A 24,955-nucleotide genomic window follows, 5' to 3' on the forward strand; every position below is an offset into this window, starting at 1 on the left:
TCATTCTATTGAACAGCATGGTGAATATAGCTAAAAATAGAGCCTTGCGTATTTGAAAATTGCTAACAGAATGAATTTTACATGTTCTTACCACAAAAGGAATGCCAAATATTTAGGGTAATAGATATGTTAACCAGCTTGGTTTAGTTACCCTACACTGCCATCATAAGCCATAATGTCACTTTGTACCCTATAAATTTATATAGTTATAAATTGTCCATTTATGATATTAAAAATAATGTAAATGGTTGGTTAAGAAGGAGGAGGAGAAAAAGAAGGACAGAAAAAGAAATCAGAGCTCTGTTGGCCTATAAAATGGGCTAACAGGCCACACCATGATTCTGTTTTTCCCTTGACCTTACTCACCTAGCTCTGAAGCAAGCTGAGCACAGGGCTCTGGATACAGCAAGGAAACCAGGAGAAATCCTACAATGGCTGGAGAAGGAAACTTTTTCTTTCAAATGTTGGGCTCTGCCCAACATTGTGTTGAGTCTTGGAATTAGGTGAATGTAGTGGCCCTAGTTTTCTAGAGTGTCTGCTTCTGGAACCAGACAGGAATATTAGGTGACAGCAAGACAAGAGCAGAGGGCACAGGAAGGGGTCTACGTGCTGCTCCACCCCATCCTGGGTTGCCATGGGCATTGCTTGGGAACATGGGGCTGTGCATTTTAAGGGGCACCTAAGAAAGAAACAAGAAAGCAGAGGCACTCACAAAAGAGCACTCTCTACAGAACAACAGAGTATTGGGGCAATTTCAAGGTTTTCATGGTTAGAGTACTTTGCTAGATGGAGAGGGAGCCATGGCCCATTCTCTGGAGTGAATTCCTGGTGAGGTGGTAGGCTACATCACTGCTCTTTGGATGCAGCATGGTATAAATTGAATCACATGCCCCAGCACAGACACTGACACCACTAAGAGAGACCACACAGAAGGCAAGCAAACAGCTACATCCCAGCATCTTCATTTTAAAAGTCACGTCAGCTGTGAGCTCTTGTCTGGTTCCTGTTCCAATGTCAACAATCATTTGTTACTCCTCTGTGCTCCAGAATGTTGGGATTAAAAAAAAAATTCTGGTTTTTTAGAGACTCTCTGGATAAGCTTTCCCAGAGAGGGCAGCTTCTCAGCGAGGAAGGCCATGGTGCTGGGAAAGAAGGCCGCCTGTGCTCCCAGCTCCTCACTAGCTACCAGAACTTGCTCAGGATGACCAAGGAGAGACATCGGAACTGCCAGCTGGCCCTGCAGGAGCATGAAGCTCTGGAGGCAGCCCTGCAGAGTATGTGGTCCCGGGTGACAGACGTTCGAGACAGACTGGCCTGTGCCCAGAGCACTGTCGGGAGCAAAGAGACCTTGGAGAAACGACTGTCACAGATACAGGTACCTGCAGATGCTGATTCTGGAGATGAATCTGATCAGAATCCCAGGGGTGCAAGTAGATCCTAATTGTTCCGGGAGCAGCATCAAATGAGGATTATGTGGGCAAAAATGGAGAACTCAGTACAACAGACATGGAGGGAGCCTCCCCTTCCCCCATGATGAAACATTGTTTTAGAGTGAGCTATGAGTCTGTTTTTCATTTAATTTAATAAATAATCAGTCAACGTTGTTGAATACCAACTCCTCTTTAAGCTTTGTGTAAGCTGCATAGAAATGTGTGGGCCACAAATGAGTCCCTGTTTTCTAGAAGTTCATGTTCTAGTGGGAAAGACCAATGTGTAAATTGGTAACTTGTGGTGCAGGGCGTGTGTAGAAGCCATGACAGAAGGAAACAAATGTGTGTTGGGAGCACAGAGCAGACCACCACCCCAATCGGTAGCCATGAAGGTGACCCTGAAAGATAAGAGTCAGTCAGGCAACAGTGATAGGGCCATTTTTGGCAGGTGTGTCTTTATTTTTTAAACAATTTCCTCTCACTCTTTGAAACCAATCAACAAAATTATCATTTCTGGGCTAGTGACCCAAATTTCTTAATAATTTAAATTGGAGTTGATGTTTCACTCCCAAGCATCCCTGCCATCTCTAGCATGTGGGTATTATATGGCAACAGAGGCAAGAGTTGGTTCTTTTTGCTTAAGGTAGGTATCTCCTACCTTAAGTCTCGTGGCAAACAACCATTTTTTTTTAACAGTAAAATTATGTTTATTTAACAAGAAGAGGGAAATATGCATCATTTTGGAGAGTTTTATCTTATATCATATATCATGTTCATATTATGTAAAACTTCTACAAAGCAAAGATATCACCAATAGTTTTCCAAAACAAGTCACAGGGAAGAGAACATATTTATTTATTTATTTATTTATTTTTTGGGGGGGGGTGATTTCTTTTTTTTTTTTTTTTATTTTTTAATTTTTTATTGTGGGTTGTTCAAAACATTAGCAAACAACCATTTTTAAAGTAGCCGGTCTTCATATTCTTACTGACATATAGCCCTTCTTCCTTCCTAGGACATTCTCCTGATGAAAGGGGAAGGAGAAGTTAAGTTGAATATGGCCATTGGCAAAGGAGAACAGGCCTTGAGAAGTAGCAACAGAGAAGGTCAGAAGGCCATTCAGACCCAGCTGGAGACCCTGAAGAACGTGTGGGCTGACATCATGAGCTCCTCTGTCCATGCTCAGAGGTATAGAGTCTGTTTCTGTGCTTATTTACCCAAATAAAATCCTGTGGCTTGGTAAAATGATGGAGCAGTGCTAAGGTATTGGTGGCTAAGTTACCAAGCATGGTATTTTAGCTAGTTGGGAGCTGCAGGTCTTCCCTATGTCATATTCCCCAGGGACAAAGACTAGCTTTTGTTTGCTAGCCTGTTTTGTTTTATTTCTAAAATAGCTATGTCTTCCTGAGTGTCTCTCATGGATTCTTGCATGTAACACAGGTCAGGAAATACCTCCTTCCAAGTTATTCAAGCAAGGATATGTGGTCTTCAGTAACATTTATCTTTTTAAAGAACATGCTGTAAATTACATTGTTGGCAATCACTGAGTTTAAGTATCAATCTATTCCACAACCAAAAGTAGTATTACCCACTGTGGGGTTGTAGGAAATGTGTGGGGAGGCTTTGATTGTCATAGTGATGGGGGGACATCCCAGGCATTTAGTGACTGAGGCCTAGAAAGCTAACAGAGCATGAACCCTTCTCACAATTAAAAAATGAGCCCATGCAGAATGCCTTTAGAGCTGTTGTAGCACCATATGATTTTACCCAGGCAGAATCTAAAGTAGTTGAGCTCATAGAAGTTCAGATAGAATGGTAATTACCAGAGGCCAGGGGAGAAGGGATAGAGAGGGATAGGAAGAGATTATTAGTGGGTACTAAGTTATAGATAGAAAGGAATGAGAAGCTCTAGGGTGCCATTGCACAGTAGGGTAAATACAGATAAATATGTGCTCTACATTTCAATAAGTTTGAAGGAAATGCATTAAGAGTTTTCACCATATAGATATTATCAAGCACACACCTATAATCCTGGCAACTCAGGAGGCTGAGGCACTAGGACCACAAATTCAAGGCTAGCTTCAGCAAATTAGCAAGACCCTATCTCAAAATGAAAAGAATGAGATGTTCCTAAGTGGTAAAGTGCTCCTGGGGGAAAAAAAAGAAATGATCCATATTTGATAAGTTTAACCTGATTTAAACATTACACAATGTAAGCATGTATTGAAATATCACATAACCCCATTGATATGTATAATCTTTGTTTTTATGTATCCATTTCAAAAATAAATTTAATTTAAATGAAAAGGAAAGGAAGGAAAGAAGGAAGTCCCTGTACCAGATGCTGAAGAAGTAGAGAAGAGCTTGTTACACTAAGTGTGCTGTGGGGTGGTTGGGGTGCACTGGTGGTATTTAAGATAAATAATATAAAATAATAATATAATATATAATTAATAACCTGATTAACTTGTTGGAAAAATGACCATAAATCAGTATTATACTAAAACACAACCCAGGATCTATATTCTAAAGGTTATATATACTCAAGAAACGGGTGCTAAATATGGTCAGGTCATAGCAAATGGATGAACAGAAGATTAAAGTTCATCACAAAACAAATCAAAAACCACTGTTGCTCTCCACTGTTGTGCAAACAATAAGCCATGGTTATGCCTCAAATTTGGGTGATTTTTTTTTTTTTTTTTTTTTGCTTTTTCCTTTGACATGAGGCATAGCTGGTGATTCTCAAAGTGAACAGGAGCTTGTATCTTCTTGGTCATAGGTTCTACTCAGCAAAGAAAAAAATATAGGTCTTGTTGGGTTTTTCTTAGTCCATAGTAGATAGCTGGAACATAATCTAGACTTCCCAATGCTTGACAATGGACTAGCTTCATGAAATTTAATAGGAATGTGAGTGAATGTATTTCAGATGCAGGTGTTTGAATAAAATGATAAATACAAGAAGGAAAATTAGATTTTTGACTCCACTTCTTCAGCAAGAAATTAAATTTGACACCTATGTATTGAGAAGAAGTAATGTTTTAATTAATATATTAACATAATGAAAACAAAATAATTTTTGCCGTCCCTGAGCTCAGAGGCTACATTCTGGAAAACTGAGTCAGCTTGTGTTACTAAGAGGTTTCAAAAGACACTGTGATACTGCAGAAAAATGCAGGTCTGGGTGGCTTCCGGAAAGATGACATTGATTTGGACTTGAAGGTGTATATGCTGAGGTTCTTACTGAAGCAATGGCGGCAGTTTCAGCAAATGCTGGAATTTTATTAAGTGGTCCTAGGGTTGATTCAGGGAGGCTGGGGAAGTCACTGAGGATGACTTTAGAATAGCTTGTGGGGCTGGGGTTTACACTAGTGGTAAAGCACTTGCTTAATATGCATGAGGCCCTGATTTCATCCTTAGCACCACAAAAAGAGAGAAAGTGAGAGAATGGTCTGTGAAGCTCATTGATGGAGGGCTTTTCTAAATGCCAGTCTGGAGAGCCTTTTATTTGATTTTCTGGAGAACTAGTACCAGGCAATTATATTAGTGACTATATTTCTTATAAATACATTGAACCTTCATTTTTTTTCCCACACATGTAACATAGAAGCACTGACTATTTGTGTGTATGTGTGTGTGTGTGTGGGGGGGGTGTTCCTAAATGAAAATCAATCTAATGCTATTTTTTACCCAGGAAGAATACCTTGAGTTTTGATATCTAACCAACAGACAATTACTATCTGATTGTAATAAGATAAACTAAACCCAAGGATATTAGCAATTGATACATACTACCTAGGATTTAACTGATGTTTCAGCTCTGAGTTTTCACAACATAACATGTAAATTTAGATGTTCATTTAAGACAATTAGCAGTTGTTAAAAAAAAAAAAAATCTCCCAATGTGTGTGTGACTATAGCTTCTTACTTCAAATTTTAGCACAGATTTACTTGGTTTAAAGGAACTGTGCTCTGGGTTTGATGGATCAGAAAAGCAGGTTTCTATCTGTGCTCAAAAGCGACATTATCATCACTTACAGTGGCGTTCAATCAAATAGTTTACATGGAATAGTGACTTTGTGATTGGGTTTGGGTGGTATTAACAAGGCAACTCATTCTCACGACACGTGCCATTCATTCCAGCACTCTGGAGTCTGTGATTAGCCAATGGAATGACTATCTAGAGAAGAAAAGCCAGTTGGAGCAGTGGATGGAATCCATGGATCAAAAAGTAGAACAGCCCTTACAGCTGCAGCCAGGGCTGAAAGAGAAATTCTCTCTGCTGGATCACTTCCAGTCCATCGTGTCGGAGGCAGAAGATCATGCCGGAGCGCTACACCACCTGGCCGCCAAGTCCAGAGAGCTCTACGAGAAGACACAGGATGAGTCTTTCAAGGAGACAGTTCACAAGGAGCTGAAGACACAGTTCCATGACATAACCACTGTGGCCAAGGTTAGTGTAAGGTTAGCCAAGAGACAGCTTCAAGCTCAGGTGCAGGATAACTGTGGATAAATTACTGGAGAATTGGCTGCTCTGTGATGGCTTGTGTGTTTAGTAGCTAATAGAACAAAAGGATCCTTTCGTACCTGGGAATGCCATGTCTTTTTTTCTTTCTAATTTTGGGATTATTCTGTATTTTTTGACCTATGTGTTGCTAGTCGAGTCATCTTCATTCTTTGTAAAGTCAGTGTTTAAATTTTTTTTTTAGCTTGGTACAATGGTAATCCTAGACCAGGAGGCTGAAGCAGTAGGATTGCAAGTTTGAGGCAAGCCTCAGCCACGTAGCCAGGCAGCAATTTAGTGAGGCCTAAGCAACTCAGTGAGACCCTATTTCAAAATAAAAAACTTAAAGTTCTAGGAATGTAGCTCAGTTGTAAAGTGTCCCTGGGTTCAATCCTAGCACCAAAAACTAAATGAATGAATGAATGAATGAATAAATAAATAAATAAAAATTTCTTGTTCTCTTGACTGTTGCATTAAATGCAATTTTACTTACTTCCCAGGTATCAGTTATATAAAAAGTATTATGTTCATTTCTTAATAAACACTGAATTTCTCTGTTCTCCAAAATATAGGCTACTTTGTGTATTATAAATATTTTTCAATTTTTTACATGAAACTTTATTTTAATCTGTGATTTTTCTTTTGTGCATTTGTGAATGCTATAAAAATTAACAAAGAATTTTGTTTGATTTTGGAAGTCTGTCTTATTGATACTACAGCTATTAAGATAGATATTTATTCTTCTTTGCTTTTATCTGGGTAATGATTAAGACATATGACTCTGGTTTCAGAAAACCCTGAGTTTGAATTGTGACTGACACTGTTTGGATGTGTGACATTGGGCATGCTTCTTAACCTCTGTAAGCTTGAGTAACCTTTCCTGTGTAATGAAGATAGTGATGTGTCCCCATCACAGGGCTGTATGAGGATCTGGTGGGCTAATGCAGTTAAAGAATGCTATTTGTCAAGTTAATCTGAGTGTGCTTCAATAATAAGAACAGGTATTCTAGTAACTGATTAAGTGGGTTGCTAGGGGTTTAGGCCAACATTTATTAAGCATAGATTCTTAGCTAAGCTACAAAGAGCAAACTTATAGGAAAAATGGTTGTTTCCTCAAAGCAGTTCAGTTCAGGCTTTGAGAGTTTGGTGTTTTGTTTTTTTTAAGATAGCAAACTCGGAGAAAATTTAGGAATAAAAATGAAGTCTTCTGAGATATGTTAAGAAACTTCTATCAGGCCTATCATCTTATGTGATTTCATGTTCTTAATAAAAATTACAGCTAAAGTGGCCTTTTTTTTTTTTTTTTTGTCTGCCAGGAAAAATTGAGGAAAGTGGAAGAGATTGTGAAAGACCATCTCATGTACTTGGATGCCGTCCAGGAGTTCACCGATTGGCTCCACTCGGCAAAGGAAGAACTTCACCGGTGGTCAGACATGTCTGGGGACTCATCAGCCGCCCAGAAAAAGTTATCAAAAATTAAGGTCAGAAAATGGACAGATATCATACCACACTGTTCCATGGGTTCTTGAGTGCAGACAGCCTACTTGGGATAAGGATTGGGTGGATAAGATTCTGTTGTTGAAAGTGTCTCCTGGTTTTGGTTGGTATTTTTTGTTTTGCACCTCAGTCATTCTAAACATAGATGAGATTTTTTAAAAAAATGATTTGAAAGACTTTAAACTAGTGAGCAAAATGTAACATTACCTCTGTGTATTTCTGTGTGCAAATGTTCTTATTGCTATCCTATGAGAGTCTAAGAAGCGTATGCCAGCCTGCTGGGCTGGCAAAACCAACGTGATGAGAACTCACGCTGCTTCATGTAGTGCAGGCTCAGGATCAGAGACCAGGGCTGATCCTGCCTCTCCTGATTTTCTAGCTGTGTCTTTAGACAAGTTACTTTGAGAAATGTCCTCAAATCTCTTAATTGGTTAAAAAAAGAAGAAGAAAATGGAACCTGCCTCACATAGTTGTCTTAGGGACTAATTAGATGATGCATATAAAACATTTGTTATCCTGCATAGCACACAGAGCATATTCAATAAGAAAATCCAGTGATTCGACAAATTGGCTATGGGGTGACAAGGTGGGAAGGGTCAGTGTGAAGGTCAAATCTTTATCTAGAGTTAATAGAGCTGTTGCCCCCTAGGACAAATTGGTGCATGAACAGGAGCTTGGTCGTAGAAGGGGAGACAAGAGGAATTCAAGGAGGTACAGATGGAATGTGAACTGCCATGTGGGAGTAAAGCCTAGAAGGCAGTAGAATGAATATTCAGGAAGCTGGGCTGAAGACAGTGTGGGGAAACTGGGAGCCTACAGCTGGGAGTTGAAGTCCCCAGAGTGGGTGAAACCAACTCCAGTGTATGTGGCAAAGAGAATACTAGCCACAGAACCAAAGTCTGGGTACTACCAAGGCTTCAGGGGCCATAGAACAAAAGAAGTTTAAAGGGAGAAAGAAAAGGAGAGGAGACGTAATCATGAGCAGGGGAGTAGGGGGCCGTGGTATCACCAAGAGCCCATTGGAGGAGCTATCACTATCGCAGATGCAGCAAGAGGCTGCCATTAAGAAAAAGGCTGAAGAGAGCCTGCTGGATTGGACAGCTGGACTCTGGCACCCACCCCGAGAGCCATTTCCACAGCAAGGCAAGGTGAGAAACCAGATCATGTGATTTAGGAGTGAATGGCAGGTATGAAGAAGAAATACTAAAGGTGAACTAATGTTTTGAAAAGTTAGTTTGAAAAAGTAAGATAACCCTTTGACAAAGGCTGCCTTTTGGATCGCAGAAGGCTCACTGGCTCTCTTTCCCTCTCTCTTAAAAAAGGCATTACAAAAATGCTTCCAAAAACATAGGAAATACAGAAGGAATTGGCAGAAAGCAACTGGGATTTGGGAAGGAGAAAATGAAGCCTGTCAGAGACTGGCCCTCAGAAGGTCAGGTCGGGCCTCAGTGTAGGTGGGTGTGCGGTTCAAGAGACCTCAGAGGAAATAAAGCAGCTCCTCTGTCCTTGGGTGCCATGGCCAGCCCATTCCTGGAGTCACCACCTAGAAGAGCAACTCCGAGGCCCAGTGTGTACCAGATGAAGGCGTGAATGCACATGTGTGTATGTGCAGGTACTGCTTTTAAAGGACCCAAATACCAGACAAGAAGATGTACTTACAAACCACTCCAAAAGACTTTATAATAAGGTGTCCTTATTCAAAATCTGGATGAGCACATTGGTGATTGCAAATATTGAAATGACCCACTTTTCATGCCAAAGAAAACTGGTATAATGCCATAGAATATCTTAGGAAAACTATTTTTGATAGTTGATATTCTCTGAACTCTAAATTTGAAATTGCTTACAAAGGCAAATTATTGTAAGTTTTTAAAGCTATGTGTTAGACATAGCATTTTTAAATTTTCCTTTATTGAATCACTAATTACTATACACACTGATAAACAGGAATAGGTTTTAGAGTCTCTCGCCAAGAAAGGCCAATTATATATGTTAAATGCTGACTGTAAAGACACATTTACACATGTATAAAAATCATCTTTCATGTGATTGTGCTTTGGACGATTGCATAACTAAGCACTTTCAAATGATCTATGCTGAAATATGGCCCTGTTGCATGTAATTGTGAGAAGATAGATTTATTTCAAGCTAACTAAATTAAATGCAAACTATGCTATACTGACTAGATAAGACATGCTTTATGCTTAACAATTTATGAAGCATGCATAATATTTAACTGCAAATTTTATTTGTTAATTACTAATTGATTTTCTCCTTGAAGATTTTGTCCCTAATAATTATTTTTTTCTTCTATGTAATGCAAGAATGAAGTCATGATTTTCTATTAATGGAAACAAAATCTTGGCATTAGCAATAGACATGTAAATATATAAATACTGGTTGATTTATATATTTGAATATATATGAATACTAGTTTTAAAACTCTAGTCAAAAAACTCTCTTCTTAGAAAGAAATGCCACTATTTATCTATTTAAGAGTGCATATCTGAATCTTATTGTACTTTAGAGTATTCATGCATTAAGACTGTAAACTATATCTAGATAGTTAAATTTCTAGTAAGATTCTTTTAAAGGTGAAAATGACAGCAATAAATGATCCCAATCTAGAGGTCATTTAAAACTTTCCATTAAGCCAAGTCTGTAAAGTTTTCATTTTAGTTGCTATAAAATGTTTGCTGAAGGTTCTGAAGTATTTGCAGTTGAGTGAGGCTCATTGTTTTTCTCTGGTGGGTCAGCTTGATTCCTGGTACAACAGCAATGTGATTTAAGCCACCAGCTTGTGGAAGAAGGTGGAAATGGAATAGAGCAGAACACAGCTCTGCCACACATGTTCGTCCACTTAGCAAAAGTATGGATTCAATTATTTGCAGGAGCAGTACACCACGGGCCCATATTTAAATGTCAAAACATTTCCATATACTTAAACAATGCCTGAGTTCATGGTGCCTGTTTAGTCTGTTTCAGGATGTTACGGCTTCCTGGGTTATTCTGCCACAAGCCTGGGCACTCACAGTGCCAATTCCCTGCTAATATAACTTGGGAATGGGTGCATGTGTGGATTCTGGTTCCTTGTGCACACTTGCTCAAACTTCCTAGCAGGACAGCGTTCCCCTCTGCACACATTTGAAAACTTGCAGCCCAAGTGACTCACAGCCTCCTTGGTTTCCATGGCGATATTCCATTACAGGAGCTGATAGATTCCAGAGAGATTGGTGCAGGCCGCCTGAGCAGAGTGGAGTCGCTGGCCCCTGAAGTGAAACAGAACACAGCTGCCAGTGGGTGTGAGCTCATGCAGACGGAGATGCAGGCCCTGCACGCCGACTGGAAGCAGTGGGAAGACAGTGTGCTCCAAACGCGGAGCAGCCTGGAGAACCTGGTCAGTCAAATGGCCCTTTCGGAGCAGGAGTTCTCAGGCCAGGTGGCCCAACTGGAGCAGGCCCTGGAGCAGTTCGGTGCCCTTCTGAAAACCTGGGCTGAGCAGTTAGCCCTCCTGGAAGGCAAGAACACGGACAAGGAGATAGTGGAATCCTGGCACAAAGGACAAGTAAGTTGGTTTCTGGTTTTTCATTGGTGGTTATGCTAAATAAATAAATAAATAAAAATTTAAAGAATTCTGGTTTTTTGGCTCTTAGGATTGCTAAAAAGAAAAGTCTTCACTAACTTAAACCATGCAATATTCAGACTTGGAAGAAGTATTTATCTAAATAAAATGGCCAAGTCTGATCTTTTTCCTTTTCTCACAAATCAAACTTTGGTAAAAAATTAACATGTCGGGGAGAAGAAGCTATGTTTCCTGTAGAAAACATTATAACTAAATGGAGACATTTTTCTTCCCGGTGTATGGTGTAAGAGCGTGTAATCCTGTATGAGGCACTCAGTCTGAAAAATGGCCTGTGGGCAGAGGCATAAATAGACAGAGTCATACTGTTTTCCTGCCAGTTAACCGTTGCAAACAACTCAACAATTGAGTTTATAGATTTGAAGACACATTTAGTAGTCTACTAGAGCACAACTAATGGTTTTGACCCTGATTAGCTCTCCTCTGTGTGGTTTTGACAGCTGTACTTGAAATTAGCCTGTTAACACACGCTAACCCCACTCTTCTGTCAGGCTCCGGGTAGCCTTCCTGTTGTTTTTTTTTTTTTTTTTTTAAACAAATGGCATCTCTTTTAAAATGTGAGAAAGAGAAGCAGGAAAGGAATAGAGAAGAATGGGAAGCAGCTCAAAATCCGCTCCTTTTCTGTGACTGTTCAGACTTAACTTTGAAAGCCTCTTCAATATTTGTAGTTTTATAATGCTCTGAATCATGGCTGGCCTTACAAGGAAGTCTAGTGAAGTAAACTTCTCTGCTTCTATTTATGTTACAATCATTTCAAAATAGCTTGGACGAGTAAGAAAGTCATGTCGTATTTCAAGCATTGTCTTTGTTTTAAATCAAGCAGTTGAAGCAAGTAAGACTCACCAGAAATTAAACTTCATAATCATCTCTTTATTCTAGTTTGTTTATAATGTTTCTAAGTGTTATGGTTTTGTTTTGGAGGTTTGGTTTTGTTTTTTTTTTTTTTGGATGCCTTTTTTGACCTTTAGATTTGTGCAACAGAATGAAGCATAATAGTAATCCATTCAGCAGAACAAGGAAAAAGAAGTTGTAATTGCTCCATGTGATCTGATAGGAACATATCAATTATATTGTTTTGATTCCTTTTTATGCCCTTTTCTTTCCATTCTTGTTCCATTTACTATTATTTATTACACTGATACTATTACTGGAAAAATAAATGACAGATATAAAAATACATATGATAATGCAACAGTAATTGTGGGTTTTCAGTTTTACTAACAAAGATGACAGCCCTCTGCTTAGTTCTGTATCTACCTTTGGCTCCAGAGCTAATGTTTTTGAGGACAATAGAACATTAACAGACATTCATATCTTATTTCTAATAATAACATTTTACTTAAAAGTGGAAATAATACTTCGATTATGATGAATGTGTAGGAAGATGTTTGTAAAACAGATTTTTCTAGGGTTCTTATGTCATCGTTTTGCTGTGAGACCTCGTTATTGCTGACAATGAAAATAATCACAAACCTTCTCAAGTATTTCACATAAGTAAATAGTGGTATTCAAGAAATCCTTTAAAACATAAAACCAAGTATCAATAAAATATATAATACAGTGTTGCAACATATCATGTTCATTGTGTTTGCAAAACTCATTGATTTAAAAATATATTGGTTTGCTAGTGTTGGAAATAACAGCATTTTTCTTTAGCTGTACAAAGAGGAAATGCAATTTGAAATTTACCTGACTCAGATATAACTTGATGCAGTATTTATGTAATCAGAGGCTCTACTGGAAAATTTTCATTAAGCATGAAAGCATGGACTTTTCTTTTTTTTTGGTGGTGCTAGGGATTGAACCCAGGGCCTTGTGTATATACAAGGCAAGCCCTCTACCAACTGAGCTATATCCCCAGCCAGCATGAACATTTTTTAAATGTGAAGTTTTAGCCAAAGATTTTCACTTTTCATGTCACCCAATATATAAGTGGCTGACTTGAATCTCAATGTTCTTGCTTTTTTTTTTTTTTTTTTTTTTTTGGCTAGGTGTTAATTTTTTTTAGTTCTTACAATATTCTCCCTTACATAAAATGTGAACATTTGGAGTTTCAGAGAGAAACTGGTTACTTTTGTGAATTTTGTAAATAAAAATGTTTTAAACGCTCTAGTCCAGTCACTGAGCTAAATAAAGAGTGGACATACCAAGAGAACCCGATCCCTGTGCTCATGTCCACAGTTCAGGTGAAAAGACAAATAGGACAAAATCAGTGGGGACCCTCTTTGTAACAAGTGCCCATGAGGTGCTGCGTATCCTCAGATGAGAAATCCCAGGAGGCAGGAAGGAGTGCAGAGCATCCCTAGAGGAGCGGGGAGTTGAGCTGAATCCTAAGGTCTGGGTACAACTTGACAAATAGGAAGGTGAGGGGACAGCCCCAAGATGCAGACTTTTACAAAGAGGTAACAAAATCTGGGAAAGGAAACCAGAGAACAGGAATGAAATTAGTAGTACATTGTGAATTTCCAGAATGAAATGATGAAGATGTAAAAGGAGTAAGTGATTGAAGGGACTCAGGTGCAACCAGAGCATCGTTGTCATGGAGTGAGAGGAGGGGACAGATGTGGGAAAGGCCAAGATGATCCTTAGACATCTCATGCACAGCAGGGGGAAGACAGTGGTACCTTTTACCAGGATGAGGCTGCAGCCTAGACCTGGTCTGTTGATGAGAGATGCGATTTCTCTACAGATCTGGATCATCTCAGTAAATATCTTTGTATAAAAATATCATCTGGGCCATCTCAATAAATATCTCTGAGGCTCATAAGAGTAACAGCAACACTATTTGAGTCATTACTCATCTGTTGGTCCTTCCTCCTTAACTTATTTTAGCTTTTTATTCTTCATAACCACTATCCACTTAGTCTCATCTAAATATCCAGGAATCATTTTCCCACTAATTTTGCTAATTAGGCGTCTATCAGTATGCCAGGAATTGTGATAAGTATTTGACACTCATGAGCTCATTTGCTCCTGTGACAGCCCTATAAGAGGAATGCTGTAGTTGCAAATCATCCTGCATTACCAGGTGACCATGGTTTTGATTTCAGAGTTGTACTCATCAAGCCCTGAGACTTTATTTTGGATTAAGTACACACAGTACTGTGATTTTCCACATCTCTCTCTCATCAATTGAATTATGAAGTCTTCCTTTATTTATTGGAGGAAAGGTACCCAAGAATCCAGGAAAATGCTGGACACATAATAGACTCTAAGAATGAAACTAGGAGATGAATGAACTGCTAGTTTAGTTAGATAGACCTATGGATTATAAAGAATTCTGAATGTCAATTAATTGTATATACTCTATAAAATCAATTACTACATATATTGCTAATCTAAAATAAGTGTTGCTTTCTTCAAACTGATCTTTCTTTACCTTTAAATAATATACACATCCCCTAATGATCTAGCCAGACCATTTTTAATAATTTAGGATATTTTTTCTTTTTCTTATCTCAATTTGAGTCATTTGACCAAAAGCTTAAGTAAGCTTTTGACTATTTTACATTTGATGCTGAAGTATATATTTGTGGCTAGAAAAGAATACAGGTGGGGTCCTATAAATATACCTCACTTCTTTACTGAATTTATTATATTATTTTGTTCCTCACTAATAATTTATATTATTTAAATCACTAATAATGATTTGTGCATACATAATGTGAGGATATGGAAATTGCCTAATTTAAATGCTTGTTTTTTCTCTCTTAGGAAATCCTAGATGATCTACAAAAAGCAGAGCCCACAACCGAGAATCTCAAGTCTCAGCTTAATGAACTTTGTCGATTTTCCAGAGACCTGAGTACTTACAGTGGGAAAGTTTCTGGCTTGATTAAAGAATATAACTGGTGAGCAAGAACCTTCCAGGTGTTCAAAATATTTTGTTTTTATTTTCTCTAATGTCTCACTATACTGCCTGGGCTGGTCTTAAATTCCTGGCTCTCAAGAGATCCTCCTGCCTTAGCCTCAGGAGGAGGTGGGACAACAGGTACCATCACCATCTCAGCTTCAATATTTTTATACAAAGTTAGAGCTAAACTGAGCATGGTGGCACATGCTTGTAGTCCCAGGTACTATATTCCAACTGAGGTGGAAGATCACATGAGCTCATGAGTTTAAGATCAGCCTGGACAATATAGTGAGACCCCATCTCAAAAAAGAGAAAAAAAAAAAAGTAAAGAAGAAAGAAAGAGGAAACTTAGACCAAGTAGAAGCTATTTTAAGTGTGATTTCAATAATAATTTTAGTTAAGCATAAAATATATTACTAAAAGAAATAAATGTATATTCTAAGAACTCATTTCTATCAAATATTATTTTAATCAATTTTATCATTTTCCTTTTCATTCAATTTTTAAATCACTTTTTCAGTCTTTGTTTGCAAGCATCCAAGGGCTGCCAGAATAAAGAACAGATTTTGCAGCAAAGGTTTAGAAAAGCCTTCCGGGATTTCCAGCAGTGGTTGGTTAATGCAAAGATCACTACCGCCAAATGTTTTGATATACCTCAGAATATTAGTGAAGTGACGACAAGTCTTCAGAAAATACAGGTAAGAATTTATCTGTTAATTCTAACAAGAGTGGTTAATTAGATTAGAAACGTGCCTTGCATATGAAAGTTTTGCTTAACAAAATCAAATTTCAAATAAGTGCTTCACTTGAAACAAGGGAAAAGAAACTAGTCCATTTACATTCATAAATGCATGCTATTTTATGTATTAATGAGAGGTTAGGAGATAATCAAAGCTCTTGTATGCAATGAGCAATGAGCCTGTACATTCCAAGTGGATTTTTGCATTCAGTTTTCACTCCAACCACATTAGGAACTGTGAGGTTCTTATGGTTCTTATTTCCAATATACAAATAGGGTCAAAGAATTTTAATGAAGTCACAGAGCTGATGTGTAAAACAGCAAGAGTTACAGCTGGATTTTGCTTAAGTTTGGAGGGTTTTTTTTTTTCCTAGTCTTCCTTCATCTAACTTCAACTTTGTGGTGCCATGTCACACTCCACCTTCAACCCCAACATTTTTTATACACAGTAACATTGTGTTTCATACTTTTGCATGTCTGATTTTTCTGATTACAAACAGTCTTGAGTGATTGCTTATGAAATTTGAGTGTTTTTTTTCCCCCAGAGAGGGCATATGTACATAGAAAACCATGTGTAAGTGCCCACAGATGAAGTTTCTTTGCTGGAAGCAATCTCTTAAGTAGTACTGTGCCGCAGTCTGGCTGGGCACAAAATCACGAGCCACTCAAGCAGGAACAAACTTTATTTTTGAAACTGCCGCCAATGCCCTGTGTGCTCCCGGGAAGATTGCCTACCGACCCACGCGCGCGGTGTTCTCCCGGACCCCAACAGGAAGTCCCTCCTCCGGAATTCCCTCCTACCGCACTTCCCCAACCAATGGGAACTCTCCAGGAGTCCCATAGCAGGCCGAGGTGGACAGCAGGAGTCTAATATCCATATGAATGCAAATCTTAACATAATCATATCATCTCAATGGCTTGCTGGCATCACCTTTCAACCAAAAATGCCATGCATCATATTACTTTGCTTTGGCTCTTAGCAGTACTGTCCATATACATTTGACTTTTTAAATTTTTTGTTCATAATATAATGAGATAACTCTTGCTTTGAAAACTTTCCCCATTGAAAATTCTTCCAGTTTTTCTCCAAGCCTAGGGAGTAGAATCTTTGAGCATCAATTACCAACTTGCCTGTGCTGGAGAAACTCAGTACAATTTTTGAGGCCAGGCTTTTCTCTGACCCAGTCCCATGGATGGGGGTAGTACCTCCATTAAAACAGTTGTTCTGGTAAGGTTCTATATAAGTTCGTTTTTCATGACTATAATGATATGCCTGAGGTAGGCTACTTTGTAAATAAAAGAGGTTTATTGTGCTCACAGTTCTGAAGGTTCATGGTCACGGCAGTGGTGTCAGCTCAGCTCTAAGTGAGGATCTCATGGCAATGGCACCACAATGGCAGGAGCACATGGAAGAACAAGAGACTTTATCATCAGACAGGAAACCAAAGAGACTAGGAAGAAGCCAGGCTTGTCCCTTAAGAATAATCTTCTTCTGAAAACTAACTCTGGATCCCAAGAGAACAAACTGAATTTCCCCAAGGCCTGTCCCCAGGGACCTAAGTACTTTGCAGTAGGCTCACCTCCTAATATTGCCACACCAAGGTTCAAGCTTCCAATACAGGATCCTTGGAAGACAAACTACACCCAAATTATAACAAGCCTCTTTCATCAATATCTGCAGTACAGAACATCCTTGCTTCTGTTTCTTGCTAGAATAAATAACCTTGAGCTTATGCTTTCCATGTCTTTTCCATTGCATAAAATATTATGCAACATTTTCACCTGAAAATGTCAATGGCTATTTACTGTATAATGTAGAGTTTTTGTTTATTTAGGATGAGATTCCCTCCTTGGATCCAGCCACATCATGGGAAAAGTACATGCTGTGGCCACACTGTTGAGTTACTCTTGGCATTATGCCATTGACTTGTCCTTCATAAAGACAATCCTATAAATTACTCTGCTGTTCTCTTTTTATAAACTGCTAATAATGGTGCCATTTACTCCATGTAACAGTGTTTACTTCATTAAGATTCCCAGGGAAATTCATCTGCTGTTTCTTTCTAGGAACAGCTGTGCTTCTGCTGAGCAGATGGTTTGTATTGCACAGGTCCTGAGTCCAGTCCTGTACCTGGTTGGTTGTGTTTACTCTTGTTTTGGAAGCTAGGATACTCAGAGTCAAAGTCATAATCAAGCTCCACCAATTACACAGAACTACAGGGCATTATTTTGTAAAATAAACTTACCAGAGATTATTTTGCAACTCTTATTTTCTCCTGATCCTCATTTCCTCTCGTTTATTTATTTTTTTAATTTAATAGTTTATAAGATATCTCACAACCTTTTTGGAATAAGCCAGAATTTATATTAATAAATAAAATACCTTACAACTTAACTATTAAAGGAAGACCTAGGTTACTTAGCATATGAAAGTAGTTTATTTCTTCTCTTCACACTAAGAAATACATGGAAAAAAATCAAAGAATTTTAAAATATAGCATATTTTGCTTTTCTTTCTAGGAGTTTTCGTCAGAAAGTGAAAATGGGCAGCATAAGCTGAACACGATGCTGTCAAAGGGAGAACTTCTGAGTGCTCTGCTGACCAAAGAGAAAGCAAAAAGTGTCCAGGCCAAGGTTGAAACTGCAAAAGAAGATTGGAAGAGCTTTCATTCAAACCTCCACCAAAAGGAATCTGCCTTGGAGGTATGATATGGCTAACCACAGGGTCCTGTTTGTTGTCAGTTAAAACATAGTTTCAATGAGTCCAAGGTCCTTGTCAATAATTGTAGTCACTGCTCTTTGAATATTGATGGACAACTGAATAGCTCTAAGACAGCTCAGTGCTGGAAGTGTGAGCAACCCTGAGGAAGGAGGTGGCTTCTTGCACGGTAGGGCCTCTCACCACAAACTTGCCCAAGCACATTCACAAGGAAACATTTAAGCACAGTACTGAATGTTTCATTTGAAGTAACTCAAGTTTGGGAGAAAATCCCTTTATGGCTACAAAATGCTAGTTATGAGAGGACGTAACTTATGCAAATATCAAGTAGTAGGTTTTTTAGGGGTTAAGTGTGCAAAGAGAGAAAGTTGATGCCCTTTCACTTTCTACAGAGACCATTTATTATAAGCACAGGGTTCTCACTGCCACAGTGCAGGGGTTTTGTTCTTCTATGATCATCTATTTAACATACCAGCTCTTCTCTCAAGGAAAATACGCAGAGGCATGGAGAAGAGAACATCTGTCCCTTTTAAAACAATACTTCCTGGAAAAATAGATCCTGAATGTAATCATGACCATAATTAGTGGGGCAGGGAAAAATAACTGTAGAGAACTACTATTCAGGGAGAGAAAGTGAGTATTTCCTTAATTCTCTCCTAACGCAGGAACTCGATGCTAACAGCTACCTTTCTTCCATCGCAGGCCTCATTCTATCACTAGTGTGGCAGCCATTGTGCAGTGCCTGAAATCTACCACTAACCCTGTAGGAATCCTTAGTGTAATTGCCCTGAGCTCTGAAGCATCCACGGTGATTGCAAAATTACCTTGTTCAAGAGAAAAGAGGAAGAGAGGAGAAGGGCCTGTCTCCTTAATCTGCCTCTCTTCATGATGGGTGTAACTCTTTGATTTGGTCCATGCCTTCCTTTCTCCCTCCCTTCTGTCCTATTAGGAATATATATATATATATATATATATATATATATATATATATATATATATATATATATATATAAATAAAATAATGACTATAATAAGCCAGGCACTGTGTGGCTGAGAGGGCCAATCTGTTGCCCTCAGAGAGTTTACTTTCTGGAAGGGAAACAGTCCCCAAAGAGCTATTTGTAATCTAATATAGGCATGTTCAGGGGTAGAAGTCACTCATAGACAGATGCCACTGACTATTTAGAGAAGTCAAGGAAGGTGTCCGGAGAGGTGACATTTAAACAGAATACTGATGGCCAAGCATTCTTTGAATTTGCCACCGTGGGCATGAATTCCACCTAGAAGGAATTGAATGCACAGGGCCCAAGTGTCATGAGTGCCAACAATGTATGGGGGATGTTGAGAAGTCTGATACTGATGTGAAATTTTACAGCAACAACAGAGATAAAACCTGAGACAAAGATTAGGGCCAGACAGTGAAATATCTTTTGTACTAAGCAGTTTGACCTTGACTCTTGACTAGAGTTCCTTATCTGAACCCAGACAGTTTTCCTAAGGATAAAACCTAACATCCTATTGTAGGGCATAGGAAGAAAATAAATTCATTCCATCAAATGGATGTTTTGGGGCACCAAGACTTAATTTGCTCCTAGAACCTGGTCGAGAAAGGCTGAGTCAGCAATCTGCAGGTCTTTAAGCTAGAGATAAACTTGTTAGTTCACTGAGCACAGCATGGACCAGATGGGGAATAGTGAGTAGCTGGAAGACCAAAGAAAGCTTTTCATAATGGTCCAGATAAAAGAAATGAGGGAACAAATAAGGAAATAATAAATGGCAAATTCACCCCCAAGGTAAAACTCAACAGGATTTGGTAGTTAATTATACAAGGGGCATATGGAAGAAGTTAAGTTTGAGTCCTCAGTTTCTAGAATGGCATGGAGGATGATGCTATCAACTGAGACATGATTACGGAAAGGATAATAATCCATTCAATTTAGTTTACATTAAATTTGGTGTGCCTGTAAGACATCCAACTATTAATGTCTTAACTTTCCAAAGTATTCCCATAGCCTACCCATCTCCCTCAGAGGTGAGTATAGAGACACCAGTGGCCCCTCACAGTAGATATCCCAGACTGGCACAGATGGGGCCTAGGGCATTCTTCCACAGGCTCTGTTAGTCTGTACTACTTAGATGTTTCAGCTAACTTTATGGACTTGCTTTTGGACAAAACTATCCCGAAGTGCTGATTTAATTTTTAAACTCTTTAATTGGTTCACATAGTAGTATAAACAACATTAAAGTTCACATCAATTTAGCACTTTATAAGTAATGGACAGCAGATATAGACATCTTTGCTAATGTGAAATGGAACCATAATGACATGCTATTAACTTTTGGGCTAATAGTTTCCTCACAGACCGTCTATGAGTATTTACAACATTCTTACATAAGAAGCACACCATACTATTTGGTATTTTCTCTTTTGAAATCAGAAAAAACTTTACTGAGAACATAAAAAACATGTAAACTAGATTGATTGATAGATTGGATAGATAGATGGATGATTTATACTCCTACAAGGTACTATGGTGTGTCCTGGGAAGTGCAAGGCACAGATTCTCCCTTCCCAGGATTCATAAGCTAGGCATGGAGACCAGACAGCCTGCAGCAGGTGAAAATCACAGTGCAGCCAGTCTATGATAAAAATCTGTAACCACTGGCATAAAAACAAATGCCTAGAAGTGAGAAGGTGGTGTGTTCTCTTGGGTTTTGCTCAGAAAAGTTATAGAAACATATATTTTAAGCAGTAGAACTATAAAAGGTTCTTAAAGGATGTTCAGAAATTATACTGGTATCAATGTGAAGAACAAAACATCCCAGAAGCAGGGAACATGGGCAGTAGGGGTGGTTCCAGAGGGAAGTAGGCTTTGAATTGCAAATAAAGAAGTTGGTGCTTGACTTTTGTTTGCTTTGCCCCTGATACTAAAACCCTACAGAATCTAAAGATCCAAATGAAGGACTTTGAGGTAAGCGCAGAACCTGTGCAGACCTGGCTGAGTAAGACTGAGAAGCTGGTCCAGGAAAGCAGCAGCCGCCTCTACGATCTGCCAGCCAAGAGGAGGGAGCAGCAGAAGCTCCAGGTGATGAGACCTGATCCCTTGGAGAGCATCTTTGTCCCTTCCTCTGTCCACCAGGCCTGCGTTCAGATGCATGCTGGGCACCCTGGAGTTAGACTATGCCACCTTGAGATGTAGTCTGTCCCTTCCTTCTTTATGACAGATATTGTATGTTTTCCTCCTTTCCTTTGAGGTTTGATTTGTTTCCTTCCCCCATGGTGCTCCACTTGTGTGTAGCTTGGAGATACAAAGGCCTTCAGGTGATGCCGATCGCTTGACAGTGTTTATTTCCATGTTCTGTGGTCCAGAGCTCCGTCCATCCATCTGCCGTGTGCTTTCCCCCAGCCTCTGAATGGTAACTTGCTTGTGCTTTTCAGTCTGTCCTTGAGGAAATTCACTGCTACGAGCCTCAGCTCAACAGGCTGAAAGAGAAAGCTCAGCAGCTGTGGGAAGGACAAGCTGCCAGCAGGAGCTTTATGCACAGAGTGTCGCAGCTGTCTTCTCAGTATCTAGCACTAAGCAATCTAACCAAGGTAATGCCTGCCGTGTGCTCTGTGTGAGTGCCATAGCGATGTTGGTGTTGCAGATTGGAGCTGTGCAGGGCGTCCATCTGACTCGCCCAAGGAGGGCATCTCCAACTCAGCAGTAAGACATGCAAAAGCCATTTCCCCAGGCTTGCAATCCAAGTGCGTCATGTGTACTGTGCCTCTTAGTGTGGTTCTCTGAAAACATGAAGGGAGGTTTCAAAGACCCAGGAGAATTCCTATCTCCACGAATGCCCCAAATACTTCATTTTTGTTCCTGAAATGATATGTTCTTCAGGGCTTTGATTTTGGAGACTCAGGACATACACAAAGGTACAAGTCAGAATTTTTGTTCCAAAACATCTTGAATTAAATTCCATTAGCAAAAAAAAAAAAAAAAAAGGACTCAAAGCAGTTGAAATTTTATTTTATTAGACTCAATGTAATGAGTTGGGAATAATCTTTTTTGTTTGCCTAAATTCCACATATTCATTATATAGTAGTCAAAGATATATGGATTGAGAGTTTCATTTCAGTTTCTAAAGCAGAGTTCAGAATTGTCAGTGATTTATATAACTGATTAATATCTTCAACTAGCTTAGAAAAAAGGTAAATGGGACCCCCTAGGGCACATCGAGAGCAGTCAACCAGCATGATGCAAACCCATTCACACATATGCTGCAGGCCTGCTTTGGCCTCACTATTAAGTAAACTTACTTAAATAATTTGAGTCTGATAATTTAAGTCTTCAATTTTCAAATATTTCTATCATTGAGATAGTCACACTGATATATTCTACATTTATTTATTTATTTTTTAAATTTATTTATTTTTTTATTGGTTGTTCAAAACATTACAAAGCTCTTGACATATCATATTTCATACATTAGATTCAAGTGGGTTATGAACTCCCATTTTTACCCCAAATACAGATTGCAGAATCACATCGGTTACACATCCACATTTTTACATAATGCCATATTAATAACTGTTGTATTCTGCTACCTTTCCTATCCTCTACTATCCCCCCTCCCCTCCCATCTTCTCTCTCTACCCCATCTACTGTAATTCATTTCTCTCCTTGTTTTTTTTCCCATTCCCCTCACAACCTCTTATATGTAATTTTGTATAACAATGAGGGTCTCCTTCCATTTCCATGCAATTTCCCTTTTCTCTCCCTTTCCCTCCCACCTTGTGTCTCTGTTTAATGTTAATCTTTTCCTCCTGCTCTTCCTCCCTGCTCTGTTCTTAGTTACTCTCCTTATATCAAAAAAGACATTTGGCATTTGTTTTTTAGGGATTGGCTAGCTTCACTTAGCATAATCTGCTCTAGTGCCATCCATTTATACTCATATTTACTCTATGAATAAGTCCCTTTTTATTTTTTCAAAAATCAGGTACATGCCTAAAATTAGAATGAATGATGAACAACTTTTATTCATTTGTATTTACTTAGATATTAACAGGCAGTAAGTATTTGCTTTAAGAACTCTATCCTAGCCTTATAAAGTCTACACTATGTTGGATATGAACTATAATTAAATAAAACAACATGAGTAGTCTCAGCTTTCAAATTTAGGTCTATTTATTATACCTTATATATATGTATTAAAATATCACACTGCACTCTGTAAATATGTGCAATTATTATGTATCAACTAAAATATATTTTATTTTATATATATATACACACACATACACACACACACACACACACATATATATATATATATATATATATATATATATATATAATTTAGAAATACTGCAAAATCTCAGGCAGTTATTTTTTAAAACTGAAACAATGTATGTCAATGGGAATAGGTGGTTTCAGTTGAGCCAAATGTGATAAACAAAAGCTGAAAACTACTATGACGAGGTATTAGGAAGAAATTCCATCAATTAAAGAAAGGTTTGGGCTGTGCAGGGTAGGGAGTGGAGAGTGAAAACCTGTCTCTGTCTTTCCCAGGAGAAAGTGTCGAGACTGGACAGAATCGTTGCAGAGCACAATCAGTTCTCCCTCGGGGTTAAAGAGTTGCAAGACTGGATGACAGACACCGTTCACGTGCTGGATTCTTACTGTCACCCAACATCCGACAAAAGCGTGTTGGACAGCAGGATGCTCAAGCTTGAGGTGTGCATTTTAGAGATCTCCGACTTGCAAAATTTGTTTTTCTCAAAATTTCTCAAGTTTCCTTCTACCTGGTCTGATTAGATCACACTGTGTCTAATAGAAGTCTCAGAATATTTTGTGGGTGTGATACCATTTGCTTATTATGATCATGCCCAAGCATTCATGGATCATTTGACCCTAGATGTATTTGCCTAAAAATGCTTAACAAAATACAAAATAAAACCTAATGTGGCTGCTTGCTCGATATCCAGTTAAGAAGCTAGTTTAAAATTACATGACCCATTTATTTTAAGAAAATATTTCAGTGAAACTTTTTAGAGGGAAAAGCATTGTCCACCTTATTCAACTCATTTGCCTGCCTGTGTGAGTTAGTCTCCTATCCTAAGGTATCAGTTCTATGTAGCATTTGTGATGAAAACAATTAATCTACCTTCATTCCTATTCATACCTTTCATTCATGTCCCCTGGGCGCCTTGCAGAAGACTGGCACTGTGTCTTGACACCAAGGAATCAGACATGAGTAAGAAGTGGCCTTTGTCCTCAGGAATCTCATTGAGACTGAGGTTGAAATGCAGGGGACAATAACAGATGGGGATGTGTGTATGGGTGTCATGGACACTCAGGTGTGGAACTATGCAAGGGGGAGAGAGTTGAGAGGTGGAGCAGGTTTCTTAGAAAATCAGGTTCCTACCCAAGTTTTTAAGAATCATGGAGGGAGTTATCCTGGCAAAGGTGATTGAATGGAGATTTGAGAATGGCACCAGGGAGGCGGCAAGTATGAGCAAGAGAAAGAGCCAACATGACATAAGAAGTTGGTAGCAGTCCCTTCTTGCTATAGCAGACTCAGGGGCCA

General features: G+C 38.8%; 1 protein-coding gene across 10 annotated transcripts in view; it reads left to right on the forward strand.

The window, feature by feature from the left end:
- The window catches only part of Syne1 (spectrin repeat containing nuclear envelope protein 1), a 436,344-nt gene that overhangs the window by 209,364 nt on the left and 202,025 nt on the right, over positions 1 to 24,955 (forward strand). For 9 of the 10 annotated variants that reach the window (XM_071612898.1, XM_071612903.1, XM_071612905.1 and 6 more), the window contains 11 exons: positions 1,084 to 1,375; positions 2,446 to 2,618; positions 5,574 to 5,883; positions 7,251 to 7,415; positions 10,640 to 10,996; positions 14,786 to 14,922; positions 15,445 to 15,622; positions 18,184 to 18,366; positions 21,325 to 21,468; positions 21,822 to 21,977; positions 23,938 to 24,102. In XM_071612898.1, the coding sequence (XP_071468999.1) occupies positions 1,084 to 1,375; positions 2,446 to 2,618; positions 5,574 to 5,883; positions 7,251 to 7,415; positions 10,640 to 10,996; positions 14,786 to 14,922; positions 15,445 to 15,622; positions 18,184 to 18,366; positions 21,325 to 21,468; positions 21,822 to 21,977; positions 23,938 to 24,102 (2,260 nt within the window). The remainder of the gene's footprint in view (positions 1 to 1,083; positions 1,376 to 2,445; positions 2,619 to 5,573; positions 5,884 to 7,250; positions 7,416 to 10,639; positions 10,997 to 14,785; positions 14,923 to 15,444; positions 15,623 to 18,183; positions 18,367 to 21,324; positions 21,469 to 21,821; positions 21,978 to 23,937; positions 24,103 to 24,955) is intronic. The other variant, XM_071612907.1, reaches the window with a different exon arrangement.

This window comes from Marmota flaviventris, chromosome 6, assembly GCF_047511675.1.
Source record: "Marmota flaviventris isolate mMarFla1 chromosome 6, mMarFla1.hap1, whole genome shotgun sequence".
NCBI classification, from domain to species: Eukaryota; Metazoa; Chordata; class Mammalia; order Rodentia; family Sciuridae; genus Marmota; species Marmota flaviventris.